Source organism: Rhizophagus irregularis, chromosome 9, assembly GCF_026210795.1.
Source record: "Rhizophagus irregularis chromosome 9, complete sequence".
Classification (NCBI taxonomy): Eukaryota; Fungi; Glomeromycota; class Glomeromycetes; order Glomerales; family Glomeraceae; genus Rhizophagus; species Rhizophagus irregularis.
Genome location: NC_089437.1, coordinates 5,169,222 through 5,187,213, shown reverse-complemented (window position 1 = coordinate 5,187,213; position 17,992 = coordinate 5,169,222). Strand labels below are relative to the sequence as shown.

The 17,992-nt window shown below is 28.0% G+C and overlaps 2 protein-coding genes across 2 annotated transcripts; one reads left to right on the top strand and one right to left on the bottom strand.

Annotated features, from left to right (window-relative positions):
• Window positions 1-5,373: 5,373 nt before the first annotated feature.
• On the top strand, window positions 5,374-7,155 carry OCT59_030178 (uncharacterized protein; the record flags this gene model as incomplete). Its single annotated transcript, XM_066146493.1, has 3 exons — window positions 5,374-5,683; window positions 5,759-5,961; window positions 6,061-7,155. 3 exons carry the CDS (start codon window positions 5,374-5,376, stop codon window positions 7,153-7,155), a joined length of 1,608 nt encoding a protein of 535 aa, XP_065995132.1.
• Window positions 7,156-12,854: 5,699 nt separating this feature from the next.
• On the bottom strand, window positions 12,855-13,247 carry OCT59_030177 (uncharacterized protein; the record flags this gene model as incomplete). Its single annotated transcript, XM_066146492.1, has 2 exons — window positions 12,855-12,861; window positions 12,943-13,247. 2 exons carry the CDS (start codon window positions 13,245-13,247, stop codon window positions 12,855-12,857), a joined length of 312 nt encoding a protein of 103 aa, XP_065995131.1.
• Window positions 13,248-17,992: the final 4,745 nt, after the last annotated feature.

The window sequence follows — 17,992 nt, the reverse complement described above, 5'->3', positions numbered from 1 at the left end:
AAGCCAGGAAAATGTTCATATAAAACTGCCATCTTACAACGTTATTTGGTAGCGACCAGAACCTTAAAAATAACATTTCTAAATTTTATATAGTCTTTTGTGGACGCCGGGTAAAGCTCATACACTGTGGAAGAACTCAGAGCATCTCAAAAAGACTTTTTGTTAATCAAAAAGCAAAAAGTCCTTATTAAAGCTTCGAACAGTTCAGTTCGGTTTCATTTTTTGGTTCTTTTTTTATTGGTCAGAATCCATTTTACGCAATAACTCGCCATTCAGTAATCGTAAAAACCTGATCTATAGCTCGTTAGAATCGTTTTGTCAAGACGGTTTGAATAATACCAAAATCATCTTTCTAGCATCGATAGATGGCGAGTTAATTTTGCCAATTTTTTAAAAAATAACTCGCCATCTATCGATGCTAGAAAGATGATTTTAGTACTATTCGAACTATCTCAACAAGACGATTCCAACAAGCTATAGATCAGGTTTTTACGATCACTGGATGGTGAGTTATTGCGCAAAACAGATTCTGACCAATCAGAAAAGAACCAAAAAATGGAACCATTCAGAGCTTTAGTCTTCATACTTTTCATCCATTTTCTTCATAAGAATTTTTGGCCGAGTGAGTAACGGAAAAGAAGGTACTGGTCAAAAACTAGGCAAACGTGGCATAGCAGCCTTTACCTTTATTAAATTTATTTGAACTTTACAATTTACAAAAATAAAAAGAAAAATAAAAAATAAAACTAACTAAAAATAAAGCTATATAGTCTCCTAAGAAAAAATAAAGTAAAAAATTAATCTAAAAAGAAAAATTGCTTTACACTAAATTTTTCCAGATCTTCCTCCTTGATATATTCCAACTAAAGTAGAAGCAATAAAGAAGCAACTATGCTGACTGGTCAAAAACTAGGCAAATGTGGTATAGTAACCTTTATCTTTATTAAATTTATTTGAATTTTACAATTTATTAACTAAAAACAAAGCTATATAGTCTTCTAAGAAAAAATCAAGTAAAAAATTAATCTAAAAAGAAAAATCGCATTACACTAAATTTTCCCAGATCTTCCCCCTTAATATATTCCAACCAAAGTAGAAGCAACTATGCTAACAAAATAACAAATAGCACACCACTATAAAAATTGACATTCTATCTTGCAAAAGCTGTTATTAAGTAGTACTGTTAGATGACCTATAAAACCCAAAAAGTGATTAAACTAAGGCAAATCATATTTCATTAAGTTTTTCAACCAATCAGTTCTGAAGTCACATAAATCGTGTAGGGTCAGAGGTGGTAAAGATGAGAAAGGTAAGTATATTGATGGTAAATTTAACAGTCAAAGAGTAGTTTTCAACTTGTAGGTAATATTTATTACGTTTTCCCATCTACTTTTATCATAAGAATGCAGATTTCAAATTCGTCTTTTGAATTTTTGAACAAAATTGTTGTGAATAGCAGCGATAACCTTCATCGCAAAATTTCTTAGAATGGATAATTCAACAAGTAAGTCGACAAAAAGCTTGTGTAGATAGCTATAGACAAGGGTATAAGAGGACCAATTTGTAGAAGAAAAGGACCAACATGAAAGAGAAATAAGTTTAGTAATAAATGGAGTTGGATCAATATCAGCCAATTTTCTGGCTTCTTGAATTTTAGAAAACAAATGATTTTGATAAGATTAAAGAATTTGCTGCATAGGCAAGCGAACTGGTCAAAAACTAATATATTGGGTAGCAGATATGTATCAGATATGTACCTTATATGTGTAATATTAATGCAAAAAATCGGGTACCTGATATGTGTAAGATATGTGTAAAAGATTTTTGAGAATAGGTGTGATAGTAACTAATCTTTTGTAATGAATGTGGAATAAGGTTAGATAGATTGTGACTATATAGGATAGATTTTAATAATAAAACATTCAACTGGTATGACTATATAGTAAAATGTGATTATAACAGAAGTGACTATAGAGAAAGTTAAAGTTGCTTGTCTAAACCTCTTCAAAATCTTACGATTAGTTTCATCAAAATTTTACTATAGATTTATTATAGTTTTGGCAGAGTTTTAGCAGTTTCAGCATTTATAATAAGTTTCAGCAGTTTCACCTTTCTCCAAAGTTTCACCAGTTTTTTGATATAACTTTAATATAGTTTTAGCAGAATTTCGCTTTTTGGCGAAACACCATCTTGCCTAAACCCCTAGGTTTCAGCAAGCAACCTTAGAGAAAGTTGATTATATATGCATATGGAGAAAAAACTTATATTTGTTAGAATTCTGCAACCTTTGTCTTGTCACAGAATTATTGGCACTGCAATGTACACCTTTGTCTTATGACAGTAATACTGTTTTGATGACCAACTGAAGAAAAAAATACCTAATGAATATATATATATAACTTTTACCAGAATGAACATGGCTATAATTATGCTAAAGCAATTTATTCAACACACTTAGGCGTATCTTATGAGGTCACTATAAAGAAATATAATGAATTCTGAAAGGAAAAACAATCCTTATCTCAAAAAAGTATGAAACTAACCATTATGTATAATAAGAAAGGTGTTCAAAGTGAAAGAATCTTTGATTTGATATTATCCATTCTCATCAACAGATTAACGAATGGAACCATTTAATGAAAAGTACACTCAAATATGAATTATAGGACAGATTTACCAAACTCTATATACTCAATCCTCAATCCAAATCTAGTCCACAACCAGCTGTCTTTAAACAATTGAGTCATTTTGTCAACAGAAACTCATCTTACCATACCAAGGCACAAGAATGGAGAAATCAACTTAATAATGAAAAATGCTTTATGCATCGCACCAAAAACTGGTTATGAAGAACCAAGAAATGAAATAAACGCAAAAAACAACTACTACCTCTACCTCCTGGTACTTTGGGCGATCTTTGCCTATATTATTATAATACTTATAATATTAACCTTTTTGATTATAAAGTTAGGTGCCATTTTGACATCTCCATATAGAACTACGGCTATAGAAAGGCTAAAGAATTATAGTACAACAAATACGTCCAAAGAAATTCACGTCCTTTAGTTATAGAAAATCTTCTGTCAGATAATGACATTTCTCGTTTTTATGGCACGTCTGAAATGTGTGCCAGGTTGACGGCGCAGGACCCCAGATAATTATAATTGAGGTCATATCTTACTATGTTTTAAACTTTATTTTTATTTTAACATGTAATTTTATTAAGTTAATATTATTTTTTACCATAGAAAAAAATGTTTCTTTTGAAGAAAAGAATCTTGTAAATCTACTGATTAGAATTTGAGATAAGTATCATTACACAGGCAAAATTTGGCAAAAAAATATACGCTTTTTCACTATCGGTATACATAGAAATATACAAAAAAATAAAAATTACTATTATTAAATATTACTTTTTAAGTAACAAAATTATAGATAATAGGAGGGCAATTATTATTACAAAGTTTTATATCTATAGCTTTAAAAGTAAGTTAAGGATGACAAGGGTAAATTTTTAGCATAGAAGATATAACCTTAATTATAATTGTCCGGGATCCTGACAGCGCAATATGACACAGTAATTTCAAAAAGATTTAAGTTAAAGAATTTCTTTTTAATGTAAAGCTTTCAAATTTACACATTAGATGTATTTTCATCTGTTTTACAAAATTCACTTATAAATGAAAGGAGGTTTTGGAAGTAGATTTTGACTTTAGTATATAACAACTGATTTTATCGTCTTTGCCGATCATTTCCAAAATTGGATTTGTCGAAAGAACAGTTTTTGTTAAATAACTCGAAAATGGCCTTTTAAACCACCTGTATATGCTCTAAGTAAATTTGCAGAGCGGACGAAAATACACCTAGTGCAAGAATTTAAAGGCTTTATTTTAAATAAAAAAAATTGCAATTTAATTTTTTTGGAAAAATCGCTGCGCCACACTGCGCCACACTGCGCCATCAACCTGGCACACATTTCAGACATGCGTTTTTATGTTATTTCACCAAACACCATGAAATCATTAACAACCCTACCGTCTTTTTTAATCGTCTTACACCACTTCATGAAACCAGCGGTACGCCCATTGATATTACCAACCAGGCTGAATGCTCTACTTCGGTCAGGAAGACCATGTGCCCACCTACCCCAGGGTACGATCATTAATTTACTTAAAAATAGAATACCCTTAAAAACAATTACGGACCTCCCGAAACGTAGCATTCTGTATATGACAGTAATACGGATAATTTGATTAGAATTCTTTTTTTGTTTCATTTTGTTCGTCTTTTATTATCACTTTTTACTATCCCTTATTGGTCGCAAGAATGGTATAGGATAGGTCCTGGGATTCTTTTAATTAGAAGTAAAGGTCTGGCTTTATAGTTAGATGACAGGTTCTACGATTTGCTGATGTTCTTTCTTTGTATCGTTAATCTTGCCAACTTCACATAAAATAAATAAATAAATAAATCAAATTCAGACTATTATTGACTATTTCTCTAAGAATCCCAGCATTGAATTACCCAATGATCAGGATGACTCTATTATCGATTTCGAAGAGGAGATCAGACTAATGCATTGGAGGTGCAAGTGAATACTTTGATTTCAGCTGAGTTCTGTTTTACTAGTACAGCGGTCAGTAGTCATATCAAAAGCACGTTATAGAAAGTTGTAGAAAGTTGTAGAAGTATTACGCGTACAGCGGTCAGCAGTAAGTTGTAGAAAGTGGTAGAAGTATTACGCGTACAGCGGTCAGCAAGTAAGTTGTAGAAAGTTGTAGAAGTATTACGAGTATTACGCGTACAGCGGTCAGCAGTAAGTTGTAGAAAGTGGTAGAAGTATTACGCGTACAGCAGTCAGCAGTAAGTTGTAGAAAGTGGTAGAAGTATTAGAAGTATTACGCGTACAGCGGTCAGCAGTAAGTTGTAGAAAGTGGTAGAAGAAGTATTACGAGTATTACGCGTACAGCGGTCAGCAGTAAGTTGTAGAAAGTGGTAGAAGAAGTATTACGAGTATTACGCGTACAGCGGTCAGCAATAAGAAGTTGTAGAAAGTTGTAGAAATATTACGTAAAGGCACGTGATCGTGGATATAAGTTGGACAGTTTATCCGGATATTTCTTTCTCTTTTTTTCTTTTTTTACTCTTGTCCTCACCCACCGCTTTGAGCCAATTTTTCTCTCTTTTTTTCTTTTTTTGCTCTTGTCCTCACCCACCGCACTTTGAGCCAATTTTTCTCTCTCTTTTTTCTTTTTTTGCTCTTGTACTCACCCACCGCACTTTGAGCCTCTTTTTTTTTCTTTTTTTACTCTTGTCCTCGCCCACCGCACTTTGAACCAATAACATTTCGCAAAAATTACTATAAAAGCCGTTATGTCTATTAGGTTATTCTGCCTCGTCAAAGGAGACACATTCGAGAACGCTTTCCTTGTGGACGTTGAGAAGGACCAGCCTGTTGTCCACCTCAAGGACGCTATAAAAGCGAAAAAGCCAAATGACTTTGCTGGTGTAGACGCAGATAAGCTCAAGCTGTGGAAGGTGGAAATTGGTGGCGATCAGGATGATCAGTTGGAGAATCTCGAACTCAATGACAGTGACAAGCTGTCAGCATTAGATGATATAAAAGACTACTGGCCCACTTCACCTCCTAAAAAACATATCCATATCATCATAAAATTGCCACGTAAGTGTCTGGAGTGGTGCAGTCTGTAATTTTTCGTCATTTGCCCTCGTAATATTAACACGTATTCGTTTCCAGTTCTCAGTTTGGAAGAAGTGTTGTCGTGTATTCCGCCATCTGCCTATTATCCTTCAGATACTTGTTTATCGCTTTCCTCAACGAATGTAGGTGGCGTTTGGCCTACAAAAATAACACGTTGGGAAGAATTTTTAAACAACGTAATTCATCACAAATTCGACGATAAGATCCAAAGATTTAATAGACCAAAATTTCTTGAAAATGTAAGAATAGTTGTTGAAACTAACGTATATACTGCTCTTGAAGCCAACATGTTTTGTATATTGAATGAAGCCTTGGGAAAATATTGTTTTTCGAAACAGAAGGACTCCGATTTCCCAAGAAATGATCCTACTATTGGTCTCTTCGTTCCAGACTACACTTGTCGTCTTATTAACAATGAGACTTATGGGATTCCAATATTGGCACTCGAAATCAAGAGAGACATCCTTTTACAACGTTTTTTGTATTTCACTGATTCTGATTTAGAGGAATTTGGAAAGAGAAAGCTTTCAGCGGGCTATGTATATGATATAATTGGGCAAATTTACAATTATATGTCATCATTACAGCTTCAATATGGAATTCTTTCAAGCTATGATAATCACTGGTTCCTGTATCGACCAAAAAATAACAATACGGAGCTTCGCATTTCTCATCCTCTTGCACGTGATTCAACCAAGCCGCCTGTACTTAAATCATACGCATATTTGGCTTGGATAGCACAGCAAGATCCCATATCCCCCTCTCATAATAGTAATAGGAGACAAACTTTTGCTTTACAGCAAGGTCAACAAAATTCTGGAAGTGGCCAGCTTTCCAGAAGTTTGAGTAATCCTCATCATAACTTGAGAAGTACGTCTAGTGACCGGGAAAATCAGGATCCAACGGAAAAGGGTTTTGATTGTTCGGAATTTAAATTTGAGTGTTCATTAGGCAATGGGCAGACCGGAGGAACTTACCGATGTAAGTTCTATGGACAAACAATAGCTTTGAAGACTTTAGATCTTTATAAGAATGGCCGATTTTTCGATCAAATGAAAAAAGAAATCGGAATATACAAACGTCTTTCTAAAATTCAAGGAAAGTATATCCCAGAATTGGTATGTTACGGTTATTATGGGGGTGGAATGGGCTACGTTATGGGTATGACAATTGTTGGTACTATGTTGAATTTCCATAAGATAGCGAAATGGCAAAAGAATCAGGCTCTTAATGCATTAAGGATAATTCATAGTCATAACATCCTTCACAACGATATCCGAGAAGAAAATATCTTAGTTAATGACGAAGGTAATATATTTTTTATTGACTTTGGTAAGTCAATTATAACTGATAAAAAGAAGTTGTTTCGAAAAGAGGAGTCTGAATTATCAAGTTTATTGAATTGTTATATGAATATGCAAAATAATCTGTAAATTTATAATCGGTAATGTGTAATTCTAATATCATTAGTATTATAGTATTATATATGTAAAATAATCTGTAAATGTATAATCGGTAATATGTAATTTTAATATCATTATATATGCAAAGTTTTTAATAAATAATAAAGTAATAACTATTTGCTATATTATGCAAAAGCAAACAAACGTAATTTTAAATGTCATTTAATGCGCAGTTAAGTTCATAACAAGTCATCTTATCATGTGGATAAATTCTAGACCATAATCATGAGAAAAAAAGCAGGATCTTGGGCTATGTCCCGAGGCCATCCTTAACCTGATCCACCGGTCCAGATGCTTTATTCTGGACCAGTCAACTTTTGATTGGCTAATCAGCACTTTTATTACATAACTCCGGCATAATTTATTTTATCTCTCACTCTTCCTATCTTTCACTCTTTCACTATTCTTTTTTGTGGTATGTTAGTACTTAATCATTTCAGTTTGTATATTTTAATTTTAATTGTATTTATTGTAGTTTTATGATAATACTAAATGTTTTTTATTTTCTTTTTGAAGAGTTTTATGATATATTGATATTATTCTGGAAATCAAGTGTTTTTTTTTAAGTTTTGGGATTAATCAAAGTTGTTCAAAAAAGGTTGTAAATTACACATTTATAACATTACTTTTAAAGCTAATATAATATTACTTTGTACTTTTGTTTTGATATTAACGTTAAAATAATTTAATAATAAAATTACAGTAGAAAATAATGTAAAGATCTTTTTTATAAAGTTATATATGCAATTTTACTTATTAATTAATAAAGTTTAATAAAATGCATACCAAAATACAAATTTTAAAATATTACTTTAAAACGGTAGTATTAAATGCTTTTAAAAAAAGGCATTTCGTAACTTTTTTTTTAAAAAAACGCGAATTGTTTTTTTAAAGACAAATGTTACACAAAACAATCTCATCCAATTAGATTTGCTGGTCCAGGATAAGCATCTTGCTCATGTCCCGAACCTTTGTATTTACTTTTGAAAGTGATCGGTGTGACAAATCATCACGTGCACGTGATTTTTTTATTTGGAAAAATGACATTTTAACTAGAAATATACGTTCATTATTAAGGACTTCATCTTCATAAAGTACAGTACATTATTTTATTATTGATTTTTACTTCAAATCACCAGGGTAAACATCACCGTTGGCCAGAATTATCAATTTTTACCAGCACTATATTTTTTAATGCTAGTCGATCATCGTTATTTCAGTCACTGGTGATCATCACCCCGGTGATAGTTAGAAAAATTCTTTATTATTATTAGAAAAAAAAAGCCAAAAAAAAATTCTGAGAGATTTTGTTATATCTATAGCGATCTATTTGCATTATTAAAAAAAAAAAAATCAGAAAATTTTGTATATCTGCCTTATGTATACAGTCAACTCCCTCTACAGTCACTCCCGTTATAGTCACATTCTACTATATAGTCACACCAGTTGAATGTTCAAAAAAGACCGGGAAAACTACTAATAAAGGTCACCGGTTTTCTTGGTTCGAACCCATATTTAATTTTCAAAAAGGTCACCGTAAAAATAATTAATAAAAGTCACGTGTTGGTTCGCAAGAATAAGAAAATTTGAGTGAAGATCTTTCCTTTTTCTGTTTTTGGAGCGAAAACATGTGAATAAATAGCCAATTGACCAATCATAAGATAGTTCGCATTTATATGATTTTCTGATTTTTTTCCGGTGACCTTTATATATAGTTTTCCCGGTCCTGTTCAAAACACTTTATTATTAAAATCTATCCTATATAGTCACAATCTATCTATAGTCACTATCACACCTATTCTCAAAAATCTTATATTAAAAAGAACCGTTTATAATCACAGTTATATAAAGAATATATTAAATAACTTGGCATCTAATAATCGTACAAAGATGTATTATAGCTTGTTAGAATCGTCTCACTGAGATGAATCGAATGGTGGTAGTTTTATCCTTTTCCAATCACTGGATGACGAGTTATTCAACAAAATGTTAAACATCGGCATTATAATATTTCTTGATTTACGTTTACTGCGCCATTTAACATTTTGCTAGATTTCTCAGTACCTAGTGATTGTGAAAAGACGATTTATAGCTCGTTGGAATCGCCTCATCGGGACGAATTGAATGGTGGTAAGCTCATCTCTCTGTGATCAATATTGACGGAGTTATTACTTAAAAACTATTTAATATTTTTTAATTTCGGAAATTGATTTAGTGATTGGGTTTCGATGTATCTTATACCATTAGAGTCGTCTCATCAAGACGAATCGAATGGTAGTAAGATCGTCTTTCTAGGATCAATATTGGCAGAGTTATTACACAAAAACCATTAATATTTTTTAATTTCGGAAATTAATCTAGTGATTGGATTTCGACGTATTTTATACCATTAGAACCATCTCATCAAGACGAATCGAATGGCGGTAAGATCATCTCTCTACGATTAATATTAGCGAAGTTACGATACAATAAAGTTTTAAGTATAATTCTGGCTAAAATTATGTTAATTTTTGGCCGGAATTATGATATACAAATATAAGAAATTTTTTATATAGTCACATCTCTTTATAATCACCAAATATGGACTGTCCCAAATGTGTGACTATAAAGAGAGTTGACTGTATTGATCTATTGTTACAATTAGAAAAAAAAATTCTGAAAATCAGAAAATTTTATTTATACAATATTTGCCTTATGTATTATATGATCTATTGTTATTATTAGAAAAGATTTTGAAAAAAAATTTTGAAAATTTTGTTATATCTATAATGATCTATAGCATCTTATATATTATACCTATTATTAGAAAAAAAAGAATTTAACAAAAAATTTTGAAAAATTTATAGCGATTTATTGGTATTATTAAAAAAATAAATCAGAAAATTATTATTAGAAAAAAAATTTCTAAAAGATTTTATTATATCTATAATGATTTATTGTTATAAAATTAAAAATTATTAAATACTAGTAACATTAATAATAAATGTTCTTACTTCTATATTTTGGATGAAGAAAAAATGTTAATATATAAATATTAATATTAAATTCTTTCCATTTTTTATTAAAAATAGCAATGCATTTTTGTTTAAAATTAAGATTTGGAAAAAAAATTGCTAATATTACTTGTGCCATTTTAAGTAATTCTATAAAGCAATCAGCTAATGTAGTTGCATTGGATTCAAGAGTCTTTATGGAATTATGGCATTCTTTGCAGGATTTAAAACTATTTTCAATTGTTCAACATCATACCAAAACTGTCGATCTTGAATAATAGCTTTAACTTTAACAGCATTAACAAAAATATCAGGTTGTTCACTAAGAATCTTTATTTTTATTTTTATTTTTTTTAAATGTTGAATCATATACCATTTTATTAGAATATATTTGGATTACATAACAATCACAAATATTCTATGAATGATACTTCCAGCTCCAGGCCAGTCCGATCAAACATTAGATATTATATTATCAATAGAATTAAAAATAAAAATAATCAAAAAGCAAACCAAAATAACATACTATAAACTATAAATATAAAAAATTAAAATAAAAACAAAACAAACACCACTACAAAAATAAAACCAAAAATAAAAATAAAAATAAAAATATTAATAAAATAAATTAATAATAAAATATATGTCTAAAATTATAAATATAATTGAGAACAGAATAAAAATATTATTTTGAAACTATTAATCCAGTAATTTCTTGCTCATGTATAATGTAACCTTATCAACTTTCTTTTTTATTGGAATCCAATCCTCACATATGTATTTCCTTACAAAGGTATCCATTGATTTCTTTACTAAAGAGACTGACCTCTGTAATCAATCTATTTTTCCTGTTTGTAGATCTTTAACTTTATTTGAAAGTTTATTTGTATTGTTCTTTACTTTGGATTCTGAAGGTTGATTTGAATTGTCCTTTCTCTTGGGTTCTGAAGTAATTTTATCTGCTCTAGAAATGCCTCTTCTTTTTTCCTATAAAATAACTTGTTCACATTTTGATTTCCATATTAATTCTTTAAATGCTAAAATAAATCTAATTAAAATATTAGCCATAAGTGTCTGTGCCTCAGTAAGAGATATCTTAAAGTCTTTTTGTAATTTTGTTGTTAAAAAATTTTCGACTTTCACTTCCAATGCCAGCTGTTGAAACTTTTGGAATTTTTCTGATTTTGCTGTAACTTCTAATATGTTTTGTAATACTCTTCTAATAAAATCTTCACCTTGACTTCTGATTTGTTTTTATTTCAAACATATAATTATAGATTCTTTTGTTGTAATCTCCAATATTTTTTTCCAAGCACCTCATATGCCTGACATTCAAATAAATGATTCCAATTTTCCTTCTTATTACATTTCATAATACATTTCATTTCCTTGTAGAGTCTTGGTTTTCTTATTGCTAAAATAGATCCTAAAGGAAGGATTTTGTGAAATAATTTTGCTATAAAGGTCTATAAATAGTTAAGTCGCATGCTAATACAGTGAAATCCCTTGCAATAATGGAAGATAAGCCAAGTAACTTTCCAGTCTATCTGATTATCATTTCCATAACATAATTCCTGATTATTTTTTAATAATGACCATTCAGTAGCTTCACCTGTAGCTAATATTTTCAAAATAAATCTTCTAATATTAACTTTAATAGGATTATCTATAAAAACAGGAAAGTAAGATAATATATTATTAATAAAATCTACATTATTCCTAAATAAATTGTTTCCACATTGGCCTTTCTTTGCTAATTTGTCAGCTATATCATTGCCTATTATGCCATTATGACTAAGAATCTTTATTAAATAATAAAAATATATTAATATCATATAAATCAAATACAAAATGAATTTCTTAAAAATACTAACCAATTTAATATTATTTTCTAAATATAAAATTAATTCACAAACATCCTATGCTATACTCCAATATATTTTAACTAAAAATTTTAAACTTCCTTTGGAAAATGAACTTTTTATTTTCTTATATAATGCATCTTCAGCTCTATATTCATCATGAAAAAATGTGACAATTTTTTGACATTTTTGAAGTATTGTTTTTGCCTATTCAATTGAGATTAGGTCTTTAGTTACTAAATTAATATGATATGCTATACATCTAACTGCCATTATATGTGGATATTTGCTCATTACTTTTCTTTTTACTGATTGCATAGCTGCTTCAACATCTGAAACAACTGCTATAAATTTATCTTTACCTATTTTTTCAATAATTTTTAGCATTTGTTCTTTATTAAACTCAGCTTAGTGTTTGGAATCGAATATATTCGAATATACTCGAGTATTCATTTAAATTTATAAAGTGTATTCGAATAATATTCGAATAAGTTAAATTTCCTTTTATAGTAATGATTTACATAATTTTTAGCCTGAATTATGATTTTAACTCAGTCAAATTTAAGGATTTAATGCCCAATTAGAATTTTAACTATACTATATCTGGCTAAATGAATACTCGAATAACCACTATGCTTATTCGAATACTCGAATATACTCGAGTTATTCGAATAACTGTTACATGATTCCAAACACTAACTCAGCTATATGACGCTGAGATAAAAAATCATCAATTGAATATATATATTGGGATTGAGTAGGAGTTATAATTATGAATGCATAAATACTTTGTCCAAGTGGACTGGTCCATAAATCAACTCCTAATAATAAAAATTATAAAATTATTTTAATTTTTTAATAAAATATTTAGTATAATAATAAAATTAATGATAATTTCTTACCCAAAGTTAAATTCTTTGCTTGATGCAATTCTTCTTTTTATATTAGCTGTTTCTGCATTCAAATAAGTAGTTAAAAGAATTGTTTGCTTTGGTAATTCATATTCAAAGTATAAGTTCTTCACAAAATCATGAAAAAAAGGAGAATCTACAACAGAAAAGGAAATTCTACAACATACAAAAAAATGTGTTAAAGCTTTATAAGCTTTTGTAAAATCAGATATAGTATTATCATTTTTTTTATAATTAGTATTAAGTTGTGTAGAACTGCTATCTTCATTTGATGATATTGCATTTAAATATTCCATTTTAATATTATATATAACTTTAGAATATTTTAAAGTTAAGTATGATTTTATTTCATTTGGCTTACTACATTTCTAAGATGCTGAACAAAATTTACATACTGCTTCCTTATAAACATCATTTGAAATATCTATAACACTGGTCAAAATCAAAACTTTCAACTGTTAAGAACTTTCGGCATAATTTTTGCTGATTGGTCATGTGATTCATCACATTTTTTGACCAATGGCAAAAATCGGTAAAATCAATCACAAATCGACTGATATTGATTGTTAAATGAATACTTGTTCAGTCTTTTGGTGAAAAATCAACTTATACCGATTGTTATACGAAAAATTGTCCCTTTAAGATCATTCAGTAAAATTATATCGATTGGTCATATAAATCAACACAATTTTGCCAAATTTGCCAAACGGTAAAAATCAATAACTAATTGGCAATAATTCGGCAAATCAGTTGGTAAATAACTGAAATCATCAGATGATCCAGATCGACATTTTACAGGTCTTTTTAAACAAACTTTTTTAAACTTTTTAAACTTTTCGCTTCCTTCCTTTCTTCTCTTTGTCCTTTTCCCTTTCCTTTTTTACACCTTAGTTCTTCACATTGAATTCAGTAACTTTTTATTAAATCAAAAAAGTTTCAAAATTTTCTTTAAAAAAAATGTTTTTTAACGTTAAAAAACATTTCTTTTTTATACTTTGTGAAGAAAATCAGTTCCGGCGTGGATACCGTTTTCCTAAGTGAAGTTTCGAAAGATTTTCGAAACTTTCTTATAAAAAAATGTATAAAAAACGTTTTTTTAATATTTTTTTGCAGGAAATTGGTTCCGGTATGAATACCGTTTCCCAGGTAAAGTTTCAAAGGATTTTCAAAACTTTCTTTAAAAAATACGTTTTTATACTAAAAAACGTCTTTTTTATTGTATTTTTTTGTTTAGGGAATTGGTTCTGGCGTGGATACCATTTTCCAGGTAAGTTTCGAAAGATTTTCAAAATTTTCTTATAAAAAACGTTATTTAACAGTAAAAAATGTTTTTTTATTTATTTTTGTAGAAAATCGGTTCCGGTGTGAATACCGTTTCCTTAGGCGAAGTTTCAAAGAATTTTCAAAACTTTCTTAAAAAAAAAACGTTTTATAACTAAAAAACATTTTTTTAAATATTTTTTTGTTTAGGGAATTAGTTCTGACGTGGATACCGTTTCCCTAAGTAAAGTTTTGAAAAATTTTGAAACTTTCTTAAAAAAAAAACATTTTTTTTTATTTTTTTTTGCAAAGAAAATCAGTTCCGGTGTGGATACTGATATTCTAGGTAAGTTTTGAAACTCTTTTGAAACTTTCTTTTAAAAAAATGTTTTTAACGTAAAAAACGTTTTTTTTTGTTTTTTTTTTGCAGAAAATCGGTTCCAGCATGAATACCGATATTCCAGATAAGTTTTAAAATAAAAATTTGAAACTTTATAAAAAAAACGTTTTTTAATATTAAAAATGTTTTTTTTTTCATTTTTGTATAGGAAATCAGTTCCAACGTGGACGCTGATATTCCAGGTAAGTTTTGAAACTAAAGTTTTGAAACTTTTTTAATAAAACGTTTTTAATGAAATGTTTTTTTTATATTTAATTATAGGGATATCAGTTCTGGCATGGATACCGAATTCCAAAGATAAGTTTCAAAAAAAGAATTTCAAAACTTTCTTTAATAAAAACGTTTTTATACTAAAATGTTTTTTTTATTATTTTTTATATAAGGATATTGGTTCTGGCATGGATACCGAATCCCAAAGTTAAGTTTCAAAAATTTTCAAAACTTTAATATAAAAATATTAATTTTTAACATTTTTTTTTATTTTTTTATAGAAATATCAGTTCCAGTGTAGATACTGAATCCCAAAGTTAAGTTTTGAAAAAAGAATTTCAAAACTTTAATATATAAAAAACGTTTTTATACTAAAAATGTTTTTTTTTATTATTTTTTATATAGGGATATCAGTTTCAGCGTGAATACCGAATCCCAAAGTTAAGTTTTGAAAAAAAAATTTGAAACTTTATAAAAAAAATGTTTATAACATTTTTTTTTGTTTTTTTATATAAGAATTCAGCTCTAACGTGGATGCCGATATTCTAGGTAAGTTTCAAAATAAATATTTCAAAATTTTTTTAAAAACGTTTTTTAATAAAAAAAAACGTTTTTTTTTATTTTTTATAATAGGAAATCGGTTCCAATGTGGATACTGATATTCCAGATAAGTTTTGAAACAAATGTTTTAAAACTTTTTTAAAAACGTTTTTTAATAAAAAAAAACATTTTTTTTTATAATTTAATATAGGAAATCAGCTTCAACATGGATGCCGATATTCCAGGTAAGTTTCAAAACTAAAAGTTTTGAAACTTTTTTAAAAAAAACATTTCTAACGTTTTTTTTTATACTTTAATATAGGAAATTAGCTCCAACGTAGACACCGATATTCCAGGTAAGTTTTGAAACTAAAGTTTCGAAACTTCTTTAAAAAAAACGTTTCTAACATTTTTTTTTATACTTTAATATAAGAAATCGGCTCCAATGTGAATGCTGATATTTCAAGTAAGTTTCGAAACTAAAGTTTTGAAACTTCTTTAAAAAAAAACATTTTTTTAACGTTTTTTTTATATTTAATTATAGGGATATCAGTTCTGGCGTGAATACTGAATCCCAAAGATAAGTTTCGAAAAAAAATTTGAAACTTTCTTTAATAAAACGTTTTTATATTAAAAATATTTTTTTTTATTATTTTTATATAGGAATTTGGTTCCGGCGTGGATACCGAATCCCAAAAGCAAGTTTCGAATAATTTCGAAACTTTAATAAAAAAATGTTAATTTTAACGTTTTTTTTTATTTTTTTGTAGGAATATCAGTTTCGGCTTGATACTGAATCCCATTGGTTAGTTTCGAAAAAGAATTCAAAACTATTTAAAAAAAAACGTTTATTAATATTTTTTTTATTATTTTATTGTAGGGAAACGGTTCTGACTTGAATACCGAATCCCATTGGTTAGTTTTGAAAAAAAATTTGAAACTATTAAAAAAAATGTTATATTAACGTTTTTTTTTATTCTCTTTTGTAGGAAATCAGTTCTACCATATCCCCAGGTAATGTTTCGATAGATTTTCGAAACTTACTTAAAAAAACGTTTTTAGCTAAAAAACAATTTTTTTATATTTTTTTTTATAGAAAATCAGTTCTGATGTGAATACCGATATTCCAGGTAAAGTTTCAAAAAATTTTTGAAACTTCATTTTTTTTTATTAAAAGAAATGGTTGACCAACCATTTCTTTACTTTTTTTGTAGGTTTCCCCTTCGGATTTTATCAGATCGGGTAAATTTCTTTCAAACCCAATTTTTTTATTTAAAAAATGAGTTATTGGCTGTTTCCTCCTTTTTTTGGTAGTTTTCTTTAGACTTTTATCAGGTTAGGTGAGGATTATGGGTGGATGATAGATGGTGGATAGTAAATGGTGTATATAAATGATAGATAGATAATAATTTAATATGCAATTTTTAATAAAACAAATTAATAAAATTTAATCAATAAATTGTTATTATAAAAATTAAAATCAGCTAAATGTACAAAAATCGGTAATAATTATTAGGTTTATTAACAATCATCAATTTGATTTTACCGATTTGTTGCCAATTTTACTGATTGATTTGTTGACAAGTGGCAGGCGTTACAGTGCAAATTGTTTATAAAATTAGTTGCCGATTTTTCTGGTACTGATCGGCTAAGGTCAGACTAAATTTCGTCTAACATTCGGCAATTTAAAATTTTGCCAAAATGGACTATTTCAACTAGTGATACCATTATTAAAATAAAAGAATTTTTTTAAAAAAATAATAGAATAATTTGTTAAAAAAAAAATTAAGGACAATTTATTAAAAAAGAAAATTTATTTTTTCTTTAAAAAAAAATGAGATAGTAATTCAGTTTATTAGCTGTATTTATAATTAATTTTATTAATAAAAAAATATAATACAAAAGGTTTAAAAACTAACATTAAAATTATACTAGACTTAGTACTTATAAAAGCCACTAATCAATAAAAAAAGCCATAATTTAAGTATTTATCTAATAACAAAAAACCACTACTAGTTTAAAAAACCATTAATTTTACATTAAAAAAAGCCATTAATTAAATATTTTAACAATAATTTCATAATAAAATATTTAACAAAAAATTTATTAATTAAATATTAAATAAAAGCCATTAGTTAAATCAGCCTAAAATCAGCTAAAATCAAAATTAATTTATTGGCTAACAAAAAATAGCTTGGTATATAATGAAAATTACTGATGAAAAAGGCTTAACCAGTATTTTTAACAAAAAGCCATTAGTCAAATCAGCCTAAAATCATCTTTAAATATCAATACAATTAAATTCTGATTTTAGTTGATTTTCAGTTAACAAAAATGGCCTAGTATTTGATAAAAATGTCTTGTATTTGACAAATAAACTTATTAACATTTAACAAAAAAAAGAGCTTAACAAAAGACTTTATATTGTATATATATATAAATAATAAAATAAATAACAATTGAAATTTAAAGTTATAACATTTAACAAATAAATAATTTAATAAATAATATTTATTTATTATTAATTAAATATGCAAAAAAATAATGCAAAAGGTTTAAATACTAATATTAAACTTATATTTATTTTTTAATAGACTTAGCACTTAAAAAAAACTACCAATTAAAATATTT